General features: G+C 49.1%; 1 protein-coding gene across 12 annotated transcripts in view; it reads right to left on the bottom strand.

The window, feature by feature from the left end:
* TIAM1 (TIAM Rac1 associated GEF 1) overlaps positions 1 to 18,926 on the bottom strand; it is a 155,895-nt gene that overhangs the window by 48,180 nt on the left and 88,789 nt on the right. For 11 of the 12 annotated variants that reach the window (XM_085567164.1, XM_085567400.1, XM_085567308.1 and 8 more), the window contains 4 exons: positions 8,868 to 9,318; positions 6,865 to 7,037; positions 2,921 to 3,145; positions 1,450 to 1,635 (listed from right to left, as the gene is read on the bottom strand). In XM_085567164.1, the coding sequence (XP_085423290.1) occupies positions 1,450 to 1,635; positions 2,921 to 3,145; positions 6,865 to 7,037; positions 8,868 to 9,318 (1,035 nt within the window). The remainder of the gene's footprint in view (positions 1 to 1,449; positions 1,636 to 2,920; positions 3,146 to 6,864; positions 7,038 to 8,867; positions 9,319 to 18,926) is intronic. The other variant, XM_021550145.3, reaches the window with a different exon arrangement.

Genomic DNA, 18,926 nt, shown 5'->3' with positions numbered 1-18,926 from the left:
AAAACACGTGTCTCTTCCAACACAACATTTTCCAAACATATTTTTTCCCTTGGCTCTCCAGAGACACCAGCATGAAGGAGAAGACTGTTTTTCAGGCTAACGCTCAGTGCTTTGCTTGATGTGAAAAAAAAAAGCATAAATGCAAATTACAGCCCGCCACTTAAAAAATATAATAAATCCACCAGCAATTAGCAGGATGATGACGCTAATCTTTTCATATAGGAAAGAATAAAAACGCCCCTGACTGAATTACAGCTCTGCATTCAATTGAAGGGTACAGCTGACATCTACAAGACAACAGTGGAGTCCAGCTATTTCTGTGAACCTCCAGGATTCCAAGCCGAAATTACAAGAACTTGATTTAAATCTTCATTAAAACCCCACCACTTTGCAAAACATTTCCCTGTACTTTTAAGATCTGGGTTGTTACTGTACTTAATCAACCATTATTTGCCATACCATAGGTAGCAGAGAACAACATTTCCCCTCCCTTGTGGAGCATCAGATGTTGATGACTAGAGACTGAATAGTTGATTGGTAGTTTCATCCATATGGAATAAAGTCAGATATGCCCAAGGAGGTCTCAGCCAGCACGTGCTGAGGGCCTCTGACTTCACGGGATGTGCGGATTACGCTCAAGTGCACGGACACTTGAGATGACTCTGCTCCTCTAAGAGGAAGATCTGTTTGTGGTGGAAATTCAAAACTACACGTCTAGGGCAAAGATGGCTCTTCCCCAAGGCCATGGCAGCAAGCAGCTGCTCCTTCAGCCATGGCCAGACCCCTGTGGGAGCAGCTGCTCCTGCAGGCCTGGCTCCCGGAGCCCTGCCCGTGCCCACTCACTGCCGGAGTCCAGGACATCCCTCTGGCTACCCCCTGGCTGTCTTGAGGCCCTGGCAGGGGTCTCGGAGACTGTGGCATGAAGTCAAAAGCACCTGTGGCTTCAATTTTAGCCTGTGGAAAAAGCTGTCAATTTTGTATGAGGAGTTACAAGCCACAAGGGTTTTAGTAGTGTGACATTTGAACTAACACAGGGTAGAAAAGTAGAATTTTGGGATTTTTAGAATGGGGTTCAAGGGAGTACAAGATGGGGGAATTTGGGCATGTCCTAGGCTGCTTCTCCTTTCTTCTTGTCTTCCATGTCTTGGTGTGGTGGTGACACTTTTCTACTGGTTTAGGATAAGGACATGCTGTCCAACATAGATGTTAGATATTGGTGCATTGTTATAAACAGACTGTACGTAACTTTTGATATAAAAGGTAAACACTGCCCGAGAGGGCATGGCAGAATGCTATGGTGGACTTGCTAGGCAGAGCTCGGCAGGTCGGAGAAAGAATGTTTAGATAAGAAGAAATAAACAACCTTGAAAACTCTTCTCCGGCTGCTGGGCTAGGGGAACAAGGACTTTCACACTGTTGTGGTCTCACCAGCTGACCCTGACAACTCACCAGCGCGTGGAAGGACGAGACAGAGAAGATGCCCAGGCGGCCCATGGCCACCTTGGTGGGGCGGCTGGCGAAGGCCAGCAGGCGCTTGGGGTTGGGCAGCTCCCCGCCCTGCAGGCTGGCCAGGTAACAGCGGTACCGGAACAGGTCCATCTGAAACTGCTCCAGGTTCTGCTCCCACACGAAGATCTGTGCCCCAGAGCAAGGGGAGAGAAGGAGAGAAGAGGCTGGTAAATGCCTTGAAAAAATTCCCAGTGACACATCCTTTTCACCAGTGCTGATCTCACTCAACAAACCCTGATTGCCAATTTTCCCACATTCCCCTGCCCTCCCAACCCCCCAAAGGATGCAAATAGTAAAGGAGTTTTGATTAGATGGAAAACAACTTTTTCTACATTCGTGGCAAAAGTCTCCTCCTGGGACAACTGCTCCTTTGATACAATGCTAATTAACAGGATTAAATTTTCATTTTTAATTTTCTTTGTGTTTCCAGGATTCTCTGCTCAGCAGTCCCTTAAGAGGTTTCTTTCATGCATCAAGAGCATCTGAGGAACCAGAAGAGCAAACCCCACCAAACTCCAGGCACAGGGCATCCCACATCAGCAGCCACAGCAGCAGCTTGCTGTGAGCAACAACAGAGCTTGAAAAAGTGCCATACACTGGGGATAATTAATCTGATCAGTAGAAGAGTGCTGTAATCAGCCCATGGAAGGACTTAGTTAAATAATTCAAATAGCTTATAGGAAACAGTTTCAAAGCATCCAGACAAACTCAGTTCCATAGAGAGACTGCTCTGCCCTCTCACTGTGACTGACAGCTTAGAGTGGAGCTCTTTAGCCTCTCCCTCCCTTTTCTCCCCCATTTCCCCTTCTCATGGGCTTCCAGGGGGGATAAATCCCTTTAGCTCAGCCCCAGCCACTTCCCATGCTTTGCATTATAGGCACACTTGGCAGCAGTGGTAGGAGAGCTCCAAATGAGGGAAGCAGCAGCCATATGTTAAGTTTCCCAAAATAAGGTGCTGCTGCAGCAGTGGGAGAGACATCTGCTCAAGGCTCTCTGCTTCTGAAACCCAGCCACACTGTCCACTTGAAGGCAGCAGGAGTGGGCCCAGGGGAGCCAGGGATGCTGCCACAAGGTCAAGGCAGGTCCTTGTGACAAACAGAAGCCAGGCATGGCTTCTTCAGCCCAGCTGCCAGCAGAAGCCTCTGGCACACTTAAAGCAGCAGCAGTGTTTGTTAGTGTGTGAACAGCTGTTCCCCAAAGCATCCTCCAGCCATGGCCTGGCAACCTGCTGCTATCCAAATCTCCTGGAGGCCAGCAGAAGACAGCCCATGCTGGACCTCAGTGGAGAAATGGTGCAGCTAAGGCAGCCAGCACAGCTCTCCTGCTCCCACCTGCTCCAGGGAGCTCCCAACAACCTCTAAAAGGCCTTAAACCTTCTCTAGGGATTTATTTCACATGAGCAAGAGCTCACCTGATCCAGTATGGTCTTCTTCTTCTTGGAGTCTGTTACAGAGGACAGCTGCATTTCACCCATTTTCTTCATCTTCTCGTCCATGTCAATCTTTTGCTCCAGCTTTTTGATCTCGGTTTTGAGCAGCTTGACCGTGTCCTCCTTGTGGTGCTGCCGCGCCACAGCGGTGGCGCAGGCTGAGTGGATCGCCGTGATCCAGTTCTCCAGCTCCGTCTGGCTGCACGTCTGCATGCGGGGAGAGGGGGAGAAGCAGTCAGGATCCTCCTCTGATCCTGACTATCAAATGCAATTCCGAGGAGTTTCCTTTCCCTTTGATCTCCAGATGCAAAGCCTTAAATCCACTTACTCCTGTTGAAGCAATAACCCCCCCATCATCCCTAAGCAGGCCATTTTTAACTCGGCACCAGGCACTCAGCTCTTGGAATTACACCTCTATCTGTGCTTTGCTCTGGGAGTGCTTCCCAGTAAGGCCTCGGCAATTACCTCCCTGGCTCAGTGCAGTGAATGTCTAGCTTGGCATTTAACCATGGTTTCTAAACTCCAGCTCCTTAAGGCAGGGAATGCACCACTGCCGTGCTCTTCCCAGGATGGAGAGCTTTTCTGGCATGCAGCAGTTAATAGTAAATTAATGGCAGAAAACGTGACCATGAGAAATATGAGTAGCTTTATCGTGGTGCATAGACAAACAAGCTTTCTGTTTCTTAAAGTCTCAAAGCACTCTGAAGATACCCCTGCTACCATTAAAGGACACTCATCTTCATTTTCACAGCTCTGGCACTGTCCCTTCCCAAGCATGGAATGGCAGTTTGGAAAAAGAACATTTCTCCTTGCTGAAAGTGTCCCAGGCCAGGTTGGACAGGCCTTGGAGCAACCTGGGATAGTGGAAGGTGTCCCTGCCCATGGCAGGGCATGGAACTGGATAAGCTTTAATGTCCCTGCCAGCCCAAACCACTCCATGAGACACCAGGCTGGAGCAAGGGACACCAGTACTTTTTTCTGGAAAAGAATTATTCTGATTAGAGGTTTTTGACACACAAAGAAGAATCTTTCCAGATTCTCCAAATAAAAAGTCAATCTTTTTCTTTTACTAAACTCCATTCTATTTTACAGCAGGTCATGAAACAAACTTTCCAGCCAGCTCAGGGTTGCAGAGGACTTTCTGTGAGTGTCAGCCCGTGGCAATAATCACATTGGTATTTGGCTGGAAAAGAAGCAAGGTGCCAAACCACCTTGTTCTAATTAAGCTTGATCTATTAATAGACAGCCCAGCATGACTTCTCCATTTGCTGGAGAAGATGAGGAAGGTCATCCTCGCTGAGGTCACAACCAACAGCCAAGGATGAAGCTCAGGAGAGCTTCCCAGAGAGGCCCAGCTGGGCTTCACACTGATGCTCCCCCAACTTTTGTGGCACAAGTAGGACACGTGTCCCAGAATGACACCACTTTCCTCACTCAGGCTGTAAGCCCTAAGCAGAAACAGAATCTACTGCAGAATCTACCTCCTCCTTCCCAGTTCCCTTGCCTTCAGCTGCCACTGCACACAGGATGTGGCTGGAACTGGCCAGGTTTTCTGCCCAAGCTCTCGTTCCATTGCTGAGGGCACTGGGAGCCCCCTTTGCTGAGGAATGGCTGCTGGAAACACAGGAATTATTTGCCACAATGGGAGACACTTTGCCCACAGTCAGGTGGTGAAACCTCATCCCCAGCAGAGAAGAGATCAGCCCTGGACTTAGAATGAGATAGTGTGTTTGTTAATTCCCAGCAAAAGCCTTGTTATCTTATTCAACTTCGAAGTATTATCTGCATACCATTAGATTCATCTTTCTTTCTGGGGAGAGGGAAGGAAAAAAGGGTCTGGAGTGGATTTGAGGAGCTGAAGACCCCCTTGGAGATGAGCAGGGATGGGAATTGCTGTCTGTCCCGAGGGGAAGGACCCCACCAAGCTGCAAACACCTTGTGGTGTCACAAGCTGCTGTAAGCTGCTGGCACACACCATGTGTGCCACGTGCCAGGCTTTGTGTGGGCACAGCCAGAGCTGCCTGAGCCGTGTGGGAGGGATGGGATGTCTCTGGGTGCAGTGCAGTGGGCAGGCTCCTTACAAGGTGTCCAGCATGTGTGGGATCATCAGCAGCCCTGTTTTCCCTTGCACAGCCCAGAAACAGCCTCCTGCAAGGCTGTGTCTCTCCTTGCCAGCCCCTGCTACAGCTCTCTGCTGACACAGGAAGCCACGGGCCACTGTTCTGAGGGTATCCCTTCCTTCTCCTCCGCTTCCATGACAGAAGGGGCACGTCATAGAATGTTTCTGGCAATAGAAATGACTGGGTTTTGCTTGAAAAGGCTCAGTTTTGCTTCCTCCCTACAAAAAAACCTACCTGTGGCATAATGACACTGGGCCCTTGGGGAATAAGTTTTGGGGTGAGTCTGGGAGCCCACAAGAAAAATAGAGAGGGATTCTTTGTATGGACATGGAGGGACAGGACACAGGGAATGGCTTCCCACTGCCAGAGAGCAGGGATGGATGGGATGTTGGGAAGGAATTGTTCCCTGTGAGAATGGAAAAGCCCTGGCACAGGGTTCCCAGAGAAGCTGTGGCTGACCCTGGATCCCTGGCAGTGCCCAAGTCCAGGCTGGACACTGGTGCTTGGAGCAGCCTTGGACAGTGGAAGGCATCCCTGCCCAAGGCAGGAGGTATAACAAGATGATCTTTAAGGTCCCCTCCAACCCAGGCCACTCTGTGGCTCCGTGATCTCGTGATCTCCTCTCACCTGGAAGAAGATCTCCAGGTACCAAAATACTCATCCCCTTCCCAGGGAAAACATGAAGGAGACAGGGACAGGGCAGTACTACTGAAGCAGCAGAGGAAAAATCCCACTGAGATGGAAGGGAAGTTAGTCCACAAAAAAAAGACAGTTTTTTTCAGTCAGACAGTCCCTCCAAGAATAAGAAAAGCTTTTCTTTCTGCACGAGTTCGAGAATCCAGTCCTTTGCAAGGACAGCTGCAAGGACCTACAACACAGTGTGATTTTAATTTTTTTGCTCTGGAATACAGGGGAGTGATGATATGGGGACACATCCCACCCCAGAGTAGCTTCTGGTGCAAGAAGGCAAGAAACTACATTGTCATTGGAAAGAGAAATAAAGTGATTCCTCCAATGAAGAAAACTGAATTCAAAGTGGAGGAAATGCACTCACTTCAACATGTGTTGCCAATTACAAATAACAGAAAGTCACACCCTGCTTAGTGCCAACTTGACATAAGAAAGGGGATGACAACCTAAAAATCACTCAGGGAAGCAGTGGTTATCAAATGACAGAAATCTTTTCAAGTGAAACACATCAACTAATCTGTGGTCTTTAATTTAAGTCCTGGGATTTTTTTTTTAAATGCACCCAGTGAATGGAAACATTTTTATTTCCTGATTAAAGACCAACCCTGCACTTCCAGTCTCCTCTTGGGCAGCAACAAGATGTGTGAGCAAGGGGCAGCTGGATTCTGCAGCCCCTCTGGGAGAGCACCTGCAGATCCAGACATCCCCTTGCACTTCCAATTGCTCCTGCTCTTGTCAGCCCCTTGAGCCTCCCTGCAAGGCCCCCCTTTGACACAGGTCTCTTACAGAGAGTGGCAGAGCCCATTTAGTGCCCAGCTGGATGTCCTGTGTGGTGACTGGCTTAGTCTGTGTGCTCTAAGCATGCTACCCAACCAGTTTTCACAGTGATGCAAGAGCATTTCTTCATTCTTCGCTCCAGCCAGCTACACAAGGAAGGTCCAGCCTTTATTAAAAAAGTAGATTTGACACGGATTGTGTTCAGCTCATGTCCTTCCTCTAGTGCTGCCAAAGGAAAACCCCAAAACTGCTGCAGCCAGCATGATTTTCCATGGATCTCAACCAGAGCTAGATGTCCCCCTTTGCTGGGAGACAGAAAAAAATTTTGCAAAGACTAACCTGGAAGAGGAAAGCATCACCCAGGGAGTTGCTGAGGCAGAAAACAAAGTCCTTCTTGGGGTGCTCAGGCACGGCCTGCACGATGCTGTTCTCCACCCAGACAGCGTGCTTGGGGATGCTGTTGTGGTCAATGCCAGACCTGCCGTCGGTCTCGTAGAAGAACAACGTGCAGCCTGCAAGAGACAACAAGCAGCACGTTCAAATGCTCTGCTGGGGCTAATGCCAAGCAGGGACACCATGAGCTGTAGGGCACAGTGAGCCCTGACCCCGGGCTGTTTTGTTTGTCCTGAGCTTTGTTCTCCCTAGGACTGCCAAAACAGAAAGTCATGGGCAGTAAAACACATCCCCAGATGAGAAGCAGCCTAAGAAATCACAAATTTGGGGTTGTCCATGCACACCCCACCACAGGGAAGAGGTAGGCATGAGATCCTGGTCCCCTGAGGGTGACAACCAGGTGTGAGCCAGACCTGGGAGCAGACAGGCCCCGAGCATGGCCCAGCCTCTGCAGCTGCTGCTGCAGTCCCTGCAAGGCAAAGATCAAGCCATTTAATTACTGGATGAAGACAGTAACTGGAATTAAGTAGCTGGGATGAGCTGTGCCGGCTGAAAGACTTATGGACAAAAAAACTTAGCTGGGGATAGCAAATAACCTGGTCGGTGTTACAAAATAATCTTTACAATTCTTCTGGGGAAGGAAAACAAAGTACAGAGCATGGATGCAATTTGGGAGATTCCAAAAAGAAAGGGGTCTCCCCCTCTACCACCTTCCAAGCTATCTCCAGTTGTTTACAGGCTGGCACACAGTTGCTGTGTCACTGGAAAGGGATGCTCTGGTACCCAGCCTCCCAGAAAATAATTTGCAGCCAAACAATGGCAGCTGCTCACTTCAAAGCCCCGATTAAACACTGCCATTATCAAGGCACAGCAATCCAAGGAGTTAACACTCCACTTGAGCCAAAGCACTTCAAAACAACATCACTCCCCTGCTCATCCTTCCCCTTTCTTCTCCCAGATGGCCCTTTGTTTGCCAGCTTCTCAAAGCGAGCCCTTCTTGCCCCCTCCCAGGAGATCAGGGCTGTCCCTCACCTCCCTTCTCCTCTCCCACTTCCCCAGCTCTCCAGCCACCCCAAGGAAGAGCTGGCTCCAAACTTTGCTGTCGGCTTTAAAACAGCGCTGCAAATTAAAAATAAACAAGTGCTCTAGGAAGAGCTTTCTGTGGGGAGGGCAGGGTCCGACCACATTGAGTCTTCTGGGTGAACCCCCTAGAGCAGGAGACACGGCTCCACCTCTGCTGGCTCTAGCCACAGCAGAGGAGAGGGAGGCCCGTCCCACAATTGTGGCTTCCCGTTTCCCCGCTGATGAAGCACATGAAGATGAGTTTATGAGCATGTGCCTAATCCAGAGCGAAGAGGATCAGTGGCCCGGGCAGCTGAGGAGGGAGCAGGGCACCTGGGTTCCAAGGGCTGCCACCACGGGATGAGTGACACAGCCAGAGCCACATGCCAGTCTTCATGACCAACAGCTTCCTGTGCACCCTGCAAATGTACTGAAACCCTGAGTATTTATACATGTGAAGCACCTCTTAGTGAAGAAGAGGTACAGAAGGGAGGCAGAGTGTGGCAGAGCCCCTGTGTGAATGTCAGCCACTGTTACCACCAATAGTCTCCCACCATCATGTGCCTGCAGGGGCACGTGGCTACTCACTCAGCTATCAGCAAGCCACGGACACCTTCTCCAAGGGATCACCCAGTGCCCAGTGAAGCCTCCCTGGCTGGTGCCAGCAGGGCTCCAAGCAAGGTATGAACCCCACTGCTGTGCCTTGGGGTGCCTGCCCACATGCCAACACTGAGCACATCAGCAAGCACCACGTGAAACCTCTGGAAAAGAGCAGGGCCATTTCCCCATACTTCATGTGAACTGAAGTTCACAGCAGCTTCTCTTACGAGCCCAGGCCCCTGCTTTGGCCACCCCATAGGACACCCCCCTGCCCACCTTCCCCGTACCTTTCAGTGACACCCAGTAGTGCTTCCACTTCCTGCGCGTGGCTGACTCCACTTTCTTGTTCTTCTTGTGCACCAGGAAGTTTTTGACAGCCAGGGCGCCAGCCTTGCGCACGGTGCCCTGCGCGGCCGTCAGCAGGATGTCGGACTGCCCGGGGGAGCTGAGGGTGCCGCTGCTCTGCTCGTCGCTCAGGGCCGAGCCCGCTTCCTCCAGGTGCTCGCTGTTGGCGGTGCTCATCTCCAGCTCGCGGCGGAAGTTCTCGTAGACGCCCTGGCGCAGCCCATCGCCCGCCGAGCTGCTGCCGCTGTCGCTGCCGATGAAAGCGCGGCCGGCGGGCGGCGAGTAGCTGGCCGTGGTGGCGTTGGAGCGCCGCGACAGCAGCTCCGTGTCGGTGGCTGCGCCCTCGATGCCGCTGTCCGTGAACTCGCTGCCCTCGCCCGCGTTGATGTCCTGCTTGGGAGAGAGACCCGGGCTGAGGGGAGAGCTTGGCCAAGGCCCTGTATGCCCGGGGGCACTGCGGTTTTTCACGCCTCCATTTTTTCTAGCGATGGAAATCAATCATTTCCTCTCCTCCCTAAGGTAAACGACTGGAGGAAAAGGTGGGGTGGTGACAAACAGGCAGCTGTCCCAAAGCTGTGAAGAGCTCTCCAGCTTGGAGAGAAGGGTGAAGCTGCCCCATGCATTTCCCTGCAGCTTCATGGGGACAGCTGCGTTTTCAACATTTAACATCTCACAGCTCCAGGGCTGTACTTTCCAGACTCCTCCAGGAGTCCCTGTGGGTCCATACTTTGCCTTTGGGGCATCTAAGGCAAGATTCCTTCCTTCTGGAGACAAATGGCTAGAGGAAAAGGTGGGATGGAGGCAGAGCTTCCAGCACAGGTTAGGAAAGACCAGTCACACATGCACCACTCCAGGTGGTGCCTCTGCAGCCTTGGCAATTTGGATGCAGCATCATCTGTTTACATTAAGCCAAATTAACAGTGATAAAGGTTTTGCAAAAGGAGAACATATGGCAGCAAAAACTGGCAGTGTTGAGAAAAGCAGCACCCAACCTACGCATTTTGAGGAGAAAACATTGATATTGTGCATTCACACCTACAGCTGAAGATACATTTCAGACACCCCAAGGCCAACCTTTGAAAATTATGTAACCAAAAAGGCTCTTATTTTTTTTCCCTCTGACAGGTTAATGTGGTTGAGATTATTTTTGTTCTCATAACAAACTGTAATGATGGGCCATGTGATATTCCCCACCAAATCCCACAGACCCTTTCTGGTCGCCAAGAACTTGCAGTGCAAAGCTCAGAAGAGACAAGAATACAGACAATTTGAGAAAGACTGGAGAAAATCCCATTGAAATGGGGTTTTGAAGGCTGTGACTTGGTCTTCAAAACACGGCTAATCCCCCCAGGGGGATACCCACCACCAGCTCAGTATCTACAGGCATCTGCAGCAGATTTTAGAGGACAAACAAAGGGCAAACTCTGTAAACAGAAACAAATATTTTAGGTACTTGAGCGAAGAGGATGCAAAGAAGTGAAAAATATGGCCAAAACCAACAGGAATTTCAACGTCTACTTCTCCAGTTATCATGCAAGAGCAGTTAGTTCTTGATTCACAAGTTTTAAAAAAAAAAAAAAAAAAGAGAGAGAGAAGAGGTAGCAGAATGGAATATTTGAGAGAAAACAAGCTTCCAGATGCTGGTTCAAGCACCAAGAGCAGCTCTGTGGAAACAAAGAAACCCTCCATCAGCTCTGTGTGAAACCATCCTCCTGTGGAGCAAGGGCTGGACAGGGAGAGCTATGGGGCAGGGCAAGGGCTGACTAACTTTTCAGGCATTAATTTGCAATGAATGGGCCCGTTCTTTATAAACACTGCTTCCCAAGGGACACTTGGAGTCCAGCTGGAAGAATAAGCACTTCCTTCCCCGCTCAATGAGCGCAGTCCTGCTGGTCCATCTGGTTATTTAATGCAGCACACGGTGACAGACAGGATGCCCTGCCCAGGCCAGCATCACTCTGCTTCCTCCACGTGTGAATGAGCTGAGCAGGGATTTCTGAAAGTACAACCCTGTCCCCACCCAGTGCAGCTTTCCCAGCCGCACGTGGATCCTGCTGTTCCAACATCTTTTGCTTTTGGGAAGCCAATTACCTATTCACCCCCTGCAAAGGAGGGATATCTGGCGAGGGGAAATGGTGCTGCTCAGAGAGCTGTGTTTACAAAGCACTGCCACAAGCAAGGTTTTGCACTGTGAAATGATGGATGGTGCAGCCTCCCCTGCCAGCACTGCCTCCTGGTGAGCCCGTGTGCCAGGGCTGCTCCACACAGCTCACACGCCCAGGGCACTGCCCCTCTGCCCACACAGCCACAGACACCTGCAAGCAGGACTGAACCCAAGCCCTGCCAGCACTGGAGTCAGCATTCCCATGGAATCACTGCTTCCTGCGGCCCACTTCACCCCTGACTTCACACTGACAGACAACAGGTTTAGATGGGATATCTGAGGGTGCAGAGGCCCTGGCACAGGGTGCCCAGAGGAGGATCCTCCTGGATCCCTGGAAATGTCCAAGGACAGGCTGGATGGGGCTTGAAGCACTCTGGGACAGTGGAAGTGTCCCTGCCGATGGCAGGGGGGGGGCACTGCATGAACTTTAAGGTCCCTTCCACCCAAACAATCCTGTGATTCCATGATTCTACACTCTACAAAAAGTACACAGCTCAAAATCTTAGCCAATGTAACTTTTAGGAAGCATATCTCGTGCTCTAGTTAAAATTAGTTGATTTAAGAAAACAAAGAACTACTAGAACAGACCACCAACTTGAGGGATAGGATTTGTATAGCTACAGCCTTTTCAGACGACCTTGGTGAGACATTGTTTTACCTGCCTCAGTTTCCCAGTCAATAAATGGGGCTTATACTCTGTAACTAATGTATGAGCATATCAGCTTATCAAAAAAAGTAATTTATAAAAATCCCTCAAGGATGGAGAACTCAGAGTAAATATAATTGTTATGCTTGCTCATAAGGTTAAACTGTAGCACATTTTGCAAAGATCTCTACAATCTTTGCCACAATGCAAGTGATAGGCTGCACTGCTCAAAAGATCTTTTCAGTGTAAGGCTACAGCCCTGCTCCTAATCTCCCTCTGCTCCCTGCACTCCCCTTTCCACTCCTAAACAGCCCTTATCAAAGCCTTGTGGGCAGCCATATCAAGGCCTTTGGGCAGGAGGAGGGTCTGGGCACACAAAGGTGGGAGCAGTTCAGAGCCCAGAGCTGCCAGCACCGCTCTGTCCCGAGTTATCAAATGAAGCGGGGCATGAAGGGAGCCTCGTGTGCCCTGAGAGGGGATCAGGGCTGGGGTTAGGAGAGGTCAGGGCACTCATAGCACAGTGCTCTGCTTCCAGCTCCTGCTGCAGGGGCAGCTCGTTCCCATCCGCGGGCAGGGAAAGCCCAGGAGCCTCGCAGCGCTGTGCTGAGCACACTCAGCTCAGGGCTCTGCACAAAGCACTGAGCTTTAATGCTCTGATCCCACAGGAATCTGCTGGGGCTGAGGGGGAAACAGTGCCAGGCCAGGAACAAACCATAGCAGGGGCTGGTGAACACAGGGCTTTCATGGCTCGACTGAAGATCACCCTGTGGAGAGCAGGGAGAAAGGCACGTGCAGAGCAGGGGCCGAGGAAGAGAACTGAACGGGCTCTGGGACTGTACTGGGGTGGGGGGATGTGGGAAGCAGCAGCAGAGCTTCCACTGGGATCCCTGGCACAGCACCATTATGTCCCTGAGGTGCCCAGGGGCTATGAAAGGAGGCTCAGCACACAGTCCTGAAGGGAAAGAAGGAGGAAGAGGTGGAATGCCCAGTGCTACAGAGATCAGCCCTGGAATGAGGACCACAGTGGGGCTAAATAGTGCCATTGTCACCAACAAGGCCACGTGCCAGGGCAGCCCTAGGAGCATCCCAGTGCAATGAAGTGGAATGAGTTATCACAGCCCCATCAAGTGCAGAGAGCAACTGAACTGCTGAACCAGCTGGGTAAAGTGCTACTGCAAGCATTACCTACCCACTTAAATACAGCGTTTTTTCTTCACATCAACACTGGGTTTCAGGCAAAACAAGCAAAACAAGGCAGTGGGGAATAAAACTGTAATGCAAAAGCTACATCAGGCTAATGTACCTGGTGCTGTGGCTTTTGCATATGCTCACGTGGTACTCATATCTCTGCATGTCTGCTGCAGCCATATCTATTAAATAATTTTAGCTAAATTTAAAAGATAAACAGAAAAAAAAAAAAACCAAACAAACAAAACCTTTGCTTTAGGAAAAATGTTTACTTTCAGCTAGCAAAAATCAGGGGAGGAGATCTGGGACAGGTTCCAAGTGTCCCCATGTTGAACATACCTGGTATTGGCCTCTGCTGGAAGAAACCACAGGATGGGACAAGCCTTGCCCGACTCTGGTTCATGACTGGGCACACTCCGAGTGCCTGCAGGAGCTGCACTTCCCACTATCAGCCCTGCCACAGACACTGTGACAGGCCTTGGTGAATCACCCTCTCCTGTCCCACCAACAGCACTGATTCATGGGCACTTGGGGCTGGTTTAGTAGGAAAAAAAAATCTTCCATAAATATAAACAGTTCCTCATGGTTAAAACTCCTTTCTAAATTAACCATTACATTAAAATTACAGCTGACAGGGGGTTTTCCTTGGAAGGGGCTCCCTCCAAGACAATGCATATCTTTTTGTTCCCTATCCTGTTGAGCAAGAGAGCAATCAGATGCTCACACTCAGCAAGAGTGATTGCACACAACCTGTCTGGCTGCTCCTGAGGCAAGCACCACAGAATACATTTCAAATGGGCAGCCTGATGGTTTGCCTGCTTTTATCTGACTGGTGTCCCTTTGAAGCTCTTACATGGAAAAAGATTGGCCTGATAAGTGTTTTTCCTTTCTTTTCAGTACTGACTCTGCCATCATTTGATGGTCAAGGTATGGCTTGCTGCAAATCCAAATTGAATCCTTTCTCCACAGTCACGTTGAGAAGCAAAGATAAATCAAAAACTGCAACTGAAACCTGAGTGGGAGAAATGGTTTGATTCTTAGTCCTGTGCACTCACTGCACTGGGGCAGCAGCTGTTGAGATGTCTGGAAGAGTAAAAATTTTTTTTTAATTAAATTTAGAAAAAACAAAATAAACAAACCCTTCCATGCTCCATTAAAAGCTGCTCAGGGTAGTTTAATAAGCAAGCAGATTTACCTTATAGTTCTCTGAAATCAAATTTGCCCCTGACAAAGAGGGACTAGCCCAGACCCTCAGATACTTCTGGCAATAAACTCCAGCCTTATGATGAAAGGATGAATCACAGTCACAAGTGTCTGGGCAATAATCCCTGGGAAAGTCTCAGGGCTAAGTTGTCACCTCAGCTCTAGCCATGAGGCTTGGCAGCAGTTTTGGTTCATTGATTCCCCAGATGTTTTCCAGCCAATATGTGGGCCCTTGCAGAACCATCATCCCTGTACTTCCCTAAGGAACCTGCCTTTCTTACCTCAGGTGCCCTAAAGGCAAATCATAGATACACAGGGACACCTGCAGCAGTCAGGAGAGTACAGCCCTGGAGCTGTAATGTGGAAAATTAAATCAACCCTAACAGCTCCTCCCTTTCGAGGGGCGCTAAATCCTCCTCCCTTTTGAGGGGTGCTAAATCCATAATTCCATGAAGGAGAATCCAGCCCTAATCCCCTCTTGCAGTGTGGTCCTTGCCTGCAGTGCCTGACACCTACACAGATCTGAGGTGAGTTCCCACTTTCCATCCCCTCAGTTCTCAGGTGCTACAGTGTTTAATGCTTCTGTTCCCAAAGGATACACTGAGGAACCCTCAAATTTACTCTGCTTTCATCCCAGGACCACCCAGCTGAAGAAGTTTCTAGAGGAGCTGAGTTAACTATGAACTAATAAAAGCAACCGAACTGTGCTCAATTTAAACCAAGGGCAACGTGCCATCAAAATCTTCCCAGTTAAATTAAAAGACAGAGTCGGGTTACTTTTTGTTTGCTGAAGCCAAGAAGAGGCAATTCTTCCTGGAAAACGCAATAGAGAGCGTAGAAATGGGGGACAGCTGCTAGAACAGGAGCTTGAAACCCAAACACATCATCTGGGAGGAGTTCACCTTTACAAGCACCTCGCTGAAGGAAGCAGGGAAATGCCTGTCATCAGGGATGATAACCAGGCACAGCATCACACTGAAGCTATCTGTAAAGGAACATTTCAAGGGAGCACTTCACTGGAAAGGAGCACTCCTGCAAATTGCATCCATGTAAGTGAGCACAGCCCAGCAAACAAGCATCTGGGGCAACCTGTCTGTGATTTTTAAGTGCAAAATACTTAGAACTAAAGCCATGCAATGTGTAGAGCTTCCCGGTGAATACAACTATTGCCAATGTTGTTATATACACTTCAGATGTATAAATGACAAAGCCCTACTGTTTAAAAAAGCATGCCTGAGTGGAGCCAGATCAAATATCAGCGCTGGAGATTTGACTTCGCTTGGCCTCCAGCCGAGAGTGAAGGAAGAAATACAAATGAAGGTCTTTGAAAGAGTATCAAAATATTTGCCAGTGAAGACCAAAACACCAATTTTCGCATGCTCCTTTTTCTGACAACATTGGGGCAGAGCTGTGTGCTCTGAAGGGAGTGACTATTTGCTTTAAACTATCCCGACTAGGAAATACATGATCTAATCTCCTCCATCTGGGTGACAGGGCAGGAAAGACCTCTGGGTCTGGCCTTGGAGCTCTCTGTTCCAGCCGTCCTCACTGAACCTACTTCCACTCAGCCAGGCCATAAACAGCTCCTTTGGTCCAGACATTCAAGAAGTCTGCTCATTCTGAGCTACCACACCAACCCAAGATGTGGACTCCTGAGCAGTTTGCCCTGGTGCAAGCCTGGACTGTCCCAAAAATGAGTGGTTTCTGTTTGCCCCAGCCTGTTTCCAGCCCTTCCTTGCCCTGTGGCCCGTGGCTGAAGGCAGAGATATTTGGTTTTTCAGGGTGATTTGCCTGGAGGCTCAGCAGGGTGACCAGCTGACCAGTGCTCCTCAGTGGGATCCAGCCAAGCCAGTTTTTGGGGGTTGGGAACGTGGCTACATCTGAGGCCTCGGGAACAGCCTCTGTCTGAAAGGGACTGGATGAAGAGGGGCTGGAAGCAGTGAGCCCCACAGAGCAGCTGCCAAGCGGCAGCACTGTTTTCAGCTACTCACTAACCTGTGTGCCAGGAATTATCACTGAACGTTGGCAACTCTGTCTTTATCTCCTTCCTTGATTCCATCTGGAGTCAAACAGCTGAGATGAAAGGTCTGTGTCCATCTGATTAGGAATCCCACCTGAGCTGGAATAGCCATGTTTTCCAGACTACAGGCAGCATTCCTTTAGGGGAGCAGAGCTCCAGCTGCTGAAGATGCTCTGCCTGGAAAACCATGGCTGAGGAGGGCTGGAAGAGCAGGCTGGAAGGCCACAAGTGTTCTGCAGAGAGTGAACAGGATGCAGTGGAAGCCAGAAGCAGAAAATTATTTCAGAGAAGAGAATCCATGGGGGATAGGTCAACCAGAGAGCCTTGGATGCATTCCTCACACCGGAAGGTTCCAATCTGCTGGCTTTGGGAAAAATGCCCTGAGGAAAAATTCACCCCATACTCTCTTTCTTTTCCTGACTGGTTAGTATTTGGGGAACAAGGTACTGGGCTGGACAGTGCTTCCATGGGACTGACCCAGTGTAGTCCTCTTCCAATTTGGGGTTATATCCTCTAAGCCACAAAATTATTTTGTGGAAAAGTTTTACTCAACTTAAAAGCAAGTGTCAGCTCTCTGGAATTTAGCCATCCTACAGAGCATAATGGAACACTGTAACCAGTTACAAAATTCCCTGAGATAGTAAAAAAATAATATCAACTAGAAAGATTGCCTCATTTAAACTGGTTTCTCTGTACATCTTGATCTAATTCCCACAAACCCCTTTGATTTCATCTCCTGCATATTCTGCAAAAATTTTTATGTAGGTTTTTTTTTTTAAGCTTTGAGATCCCAAATTCCTGCAGGCTACCTAGAGAGGCCTAAAAATAGTAATAAATTTGAAAATTGGACAAAAGGGGATTTAACACGCCAAGGACATGGCCTGGGGCTGGCGCTGAAGCCAGCACAGCTTCCCAGTGAGTCAGGCAGGAAGTTTGTTCCTTCCCCCGCTCTCAGCCTTCACAAGGAATATGGAATAAGGAGATGGCTTGGAAGGGGCACAAAACCACACATCAAGGTTTTCATCCATTAATTCACAGAATCACAGAAGGGCTGGGTTGGGAGGGGCCTTAAATCCCATCTGATTCCACTCCCTGCCATGGGCAGGGACACCTTCCACTGTCCCAGGCTGCTCCAAGCCCCAATGTCTAGCCTGGCCTGGGACATTTCCAGGGATGAAATAGCCACAGCTTCTCTGGCAAATTCCCTCCTTGAAATGTCAATTAGGGTTCATAACAGCAGGTGAGTATGGGGTACATTTGTCCCTGAAAGTCTACCAGGAGAAGGACTATAGATATTTTCAGTTCAGTCAGAGAGAAAATGAGAGATTTCTACCAGGCTAAGCCTAGGAAAAAATCTGAAAAGAATGTAAATAATTATCATCTCTCTTTCTGTTTATATTGTTTATAAGTATGTTCTACCACCGTGTGCTATTCATAGTGCACCAATAGAGTGAAAAATTTTCACTTTAAAACAAATCATATTTCACCTTAACAATCCTAATTCTAAAAACAGAACACTAGTTGTTAATAAAATATTACTCTTCCCCTTCTAAACTGAAAAGTCATTTTATTCCCATCCCTACCTCAACAGCAACAAAGGATGAGGAGGGGGAGGAAGACGAGGAGGAGGGAGTCTCCTGCAGGCAGATGTTTAGCTGCCACAGGACACAACAGGGCCACTAAACAAAATCTGGATCCCACAAAACAGGCTGCAGGATCCTGGGGATCTCATAACCCACAGTCAGAACAAGCTGTATCAAGCGGTGCTTTCTCCCTCCCAGGAAAAATGGGTGCAAATGGCAGCCAATTAAGCCCTTTCCACCTACACCACATCAGCTCCAAAAGCCAAACATGATCCCAGCAGAGCTCTCTGGGAAGTCCCGCTTGGCAGAGCTGAACCCTTAATGGCACAATGTTGGGAAGAGCAGAACTGCTGCGTGGGTGCTCCAGAACCACCCCGGGAGCACTAATCACTTGTGCATATTGGATAGAATTGTCTCTTCATGGGAAAAAGCTCCCTTCAATTAGCAGAGAGTGACTCCCACTGTTCAATTTAAGGTTTAAATTTGGACAGGGAGAGATTTTCTTCCCTGGTTTTGGTGTATTGGTGGTTTTCCCTGTAATGTAAACCACGTACTTGCAAAGAACCCATGGATAAGGCATTAGAACAAAACATGTGCAGCCATAATTCCAGCACCTTCTTTCTGGGATGCATTTTTCCAGGAGCTGTACTTTCTGATCTGTCAGCACAGCTCAGAAAGTACAGCTAGTGATAACCTGCAGAAAATTTAACTTACAGAAACCACGATGGTGTTCATGAATGCAGCTGAGCATGCAATGGAATGTTGGCTGGATTTGGGAACCAAGTACCAGGGCACAAGGCCATGGCTATGGTCTCAGACTCAGCCTTCTGGCAATGCTTTAGGAACTAAACTAGTCAGGAGTCACCACCAGTGATCATCAGGTCCTTACAACACTTCTAGCACCTGGGCAGCTGAGACTAAAGAAAGGCACATATCCCAGCTACAGCTTTCCAAAAAGTGGAAAAAAAAAAACTGCAAAGCACTGATAAATACAACCCCAAAGTCTTGTGAGGACTGACAACAGGGATCTGGGCAGAAACTTCACTCCTGGCTAGGAGAATCCATTGGGTGACTCTATGGAGCAGTGACACCTCCCTGGCCCGGAAAAACTGTGTCCAACACCCCATTACACTTGGCCCTGGGTCACCTTTGTGTGGTGGCCTCGTGGTCCTAAGATGTGACAATTATTTTGTGGGA

The sequence above is a fragment of the Lonchura striata genome, chromosome 1 (genome assembly GCF_050655825.1).
Source record: "Lonchura striata isolate lonStrDom1 chromosome 1, ASM5065582v1, whole genome shotgun sequence".
Lineage (NCBI taxonomy): Eukaryota > Metazoa > Chordata > Aves > Passeriformes > Estrildidae > Lonchura > Lonchura striata.
This window is presented reverse-complemented; position numbering and strand designations above follow the sequence as displayed.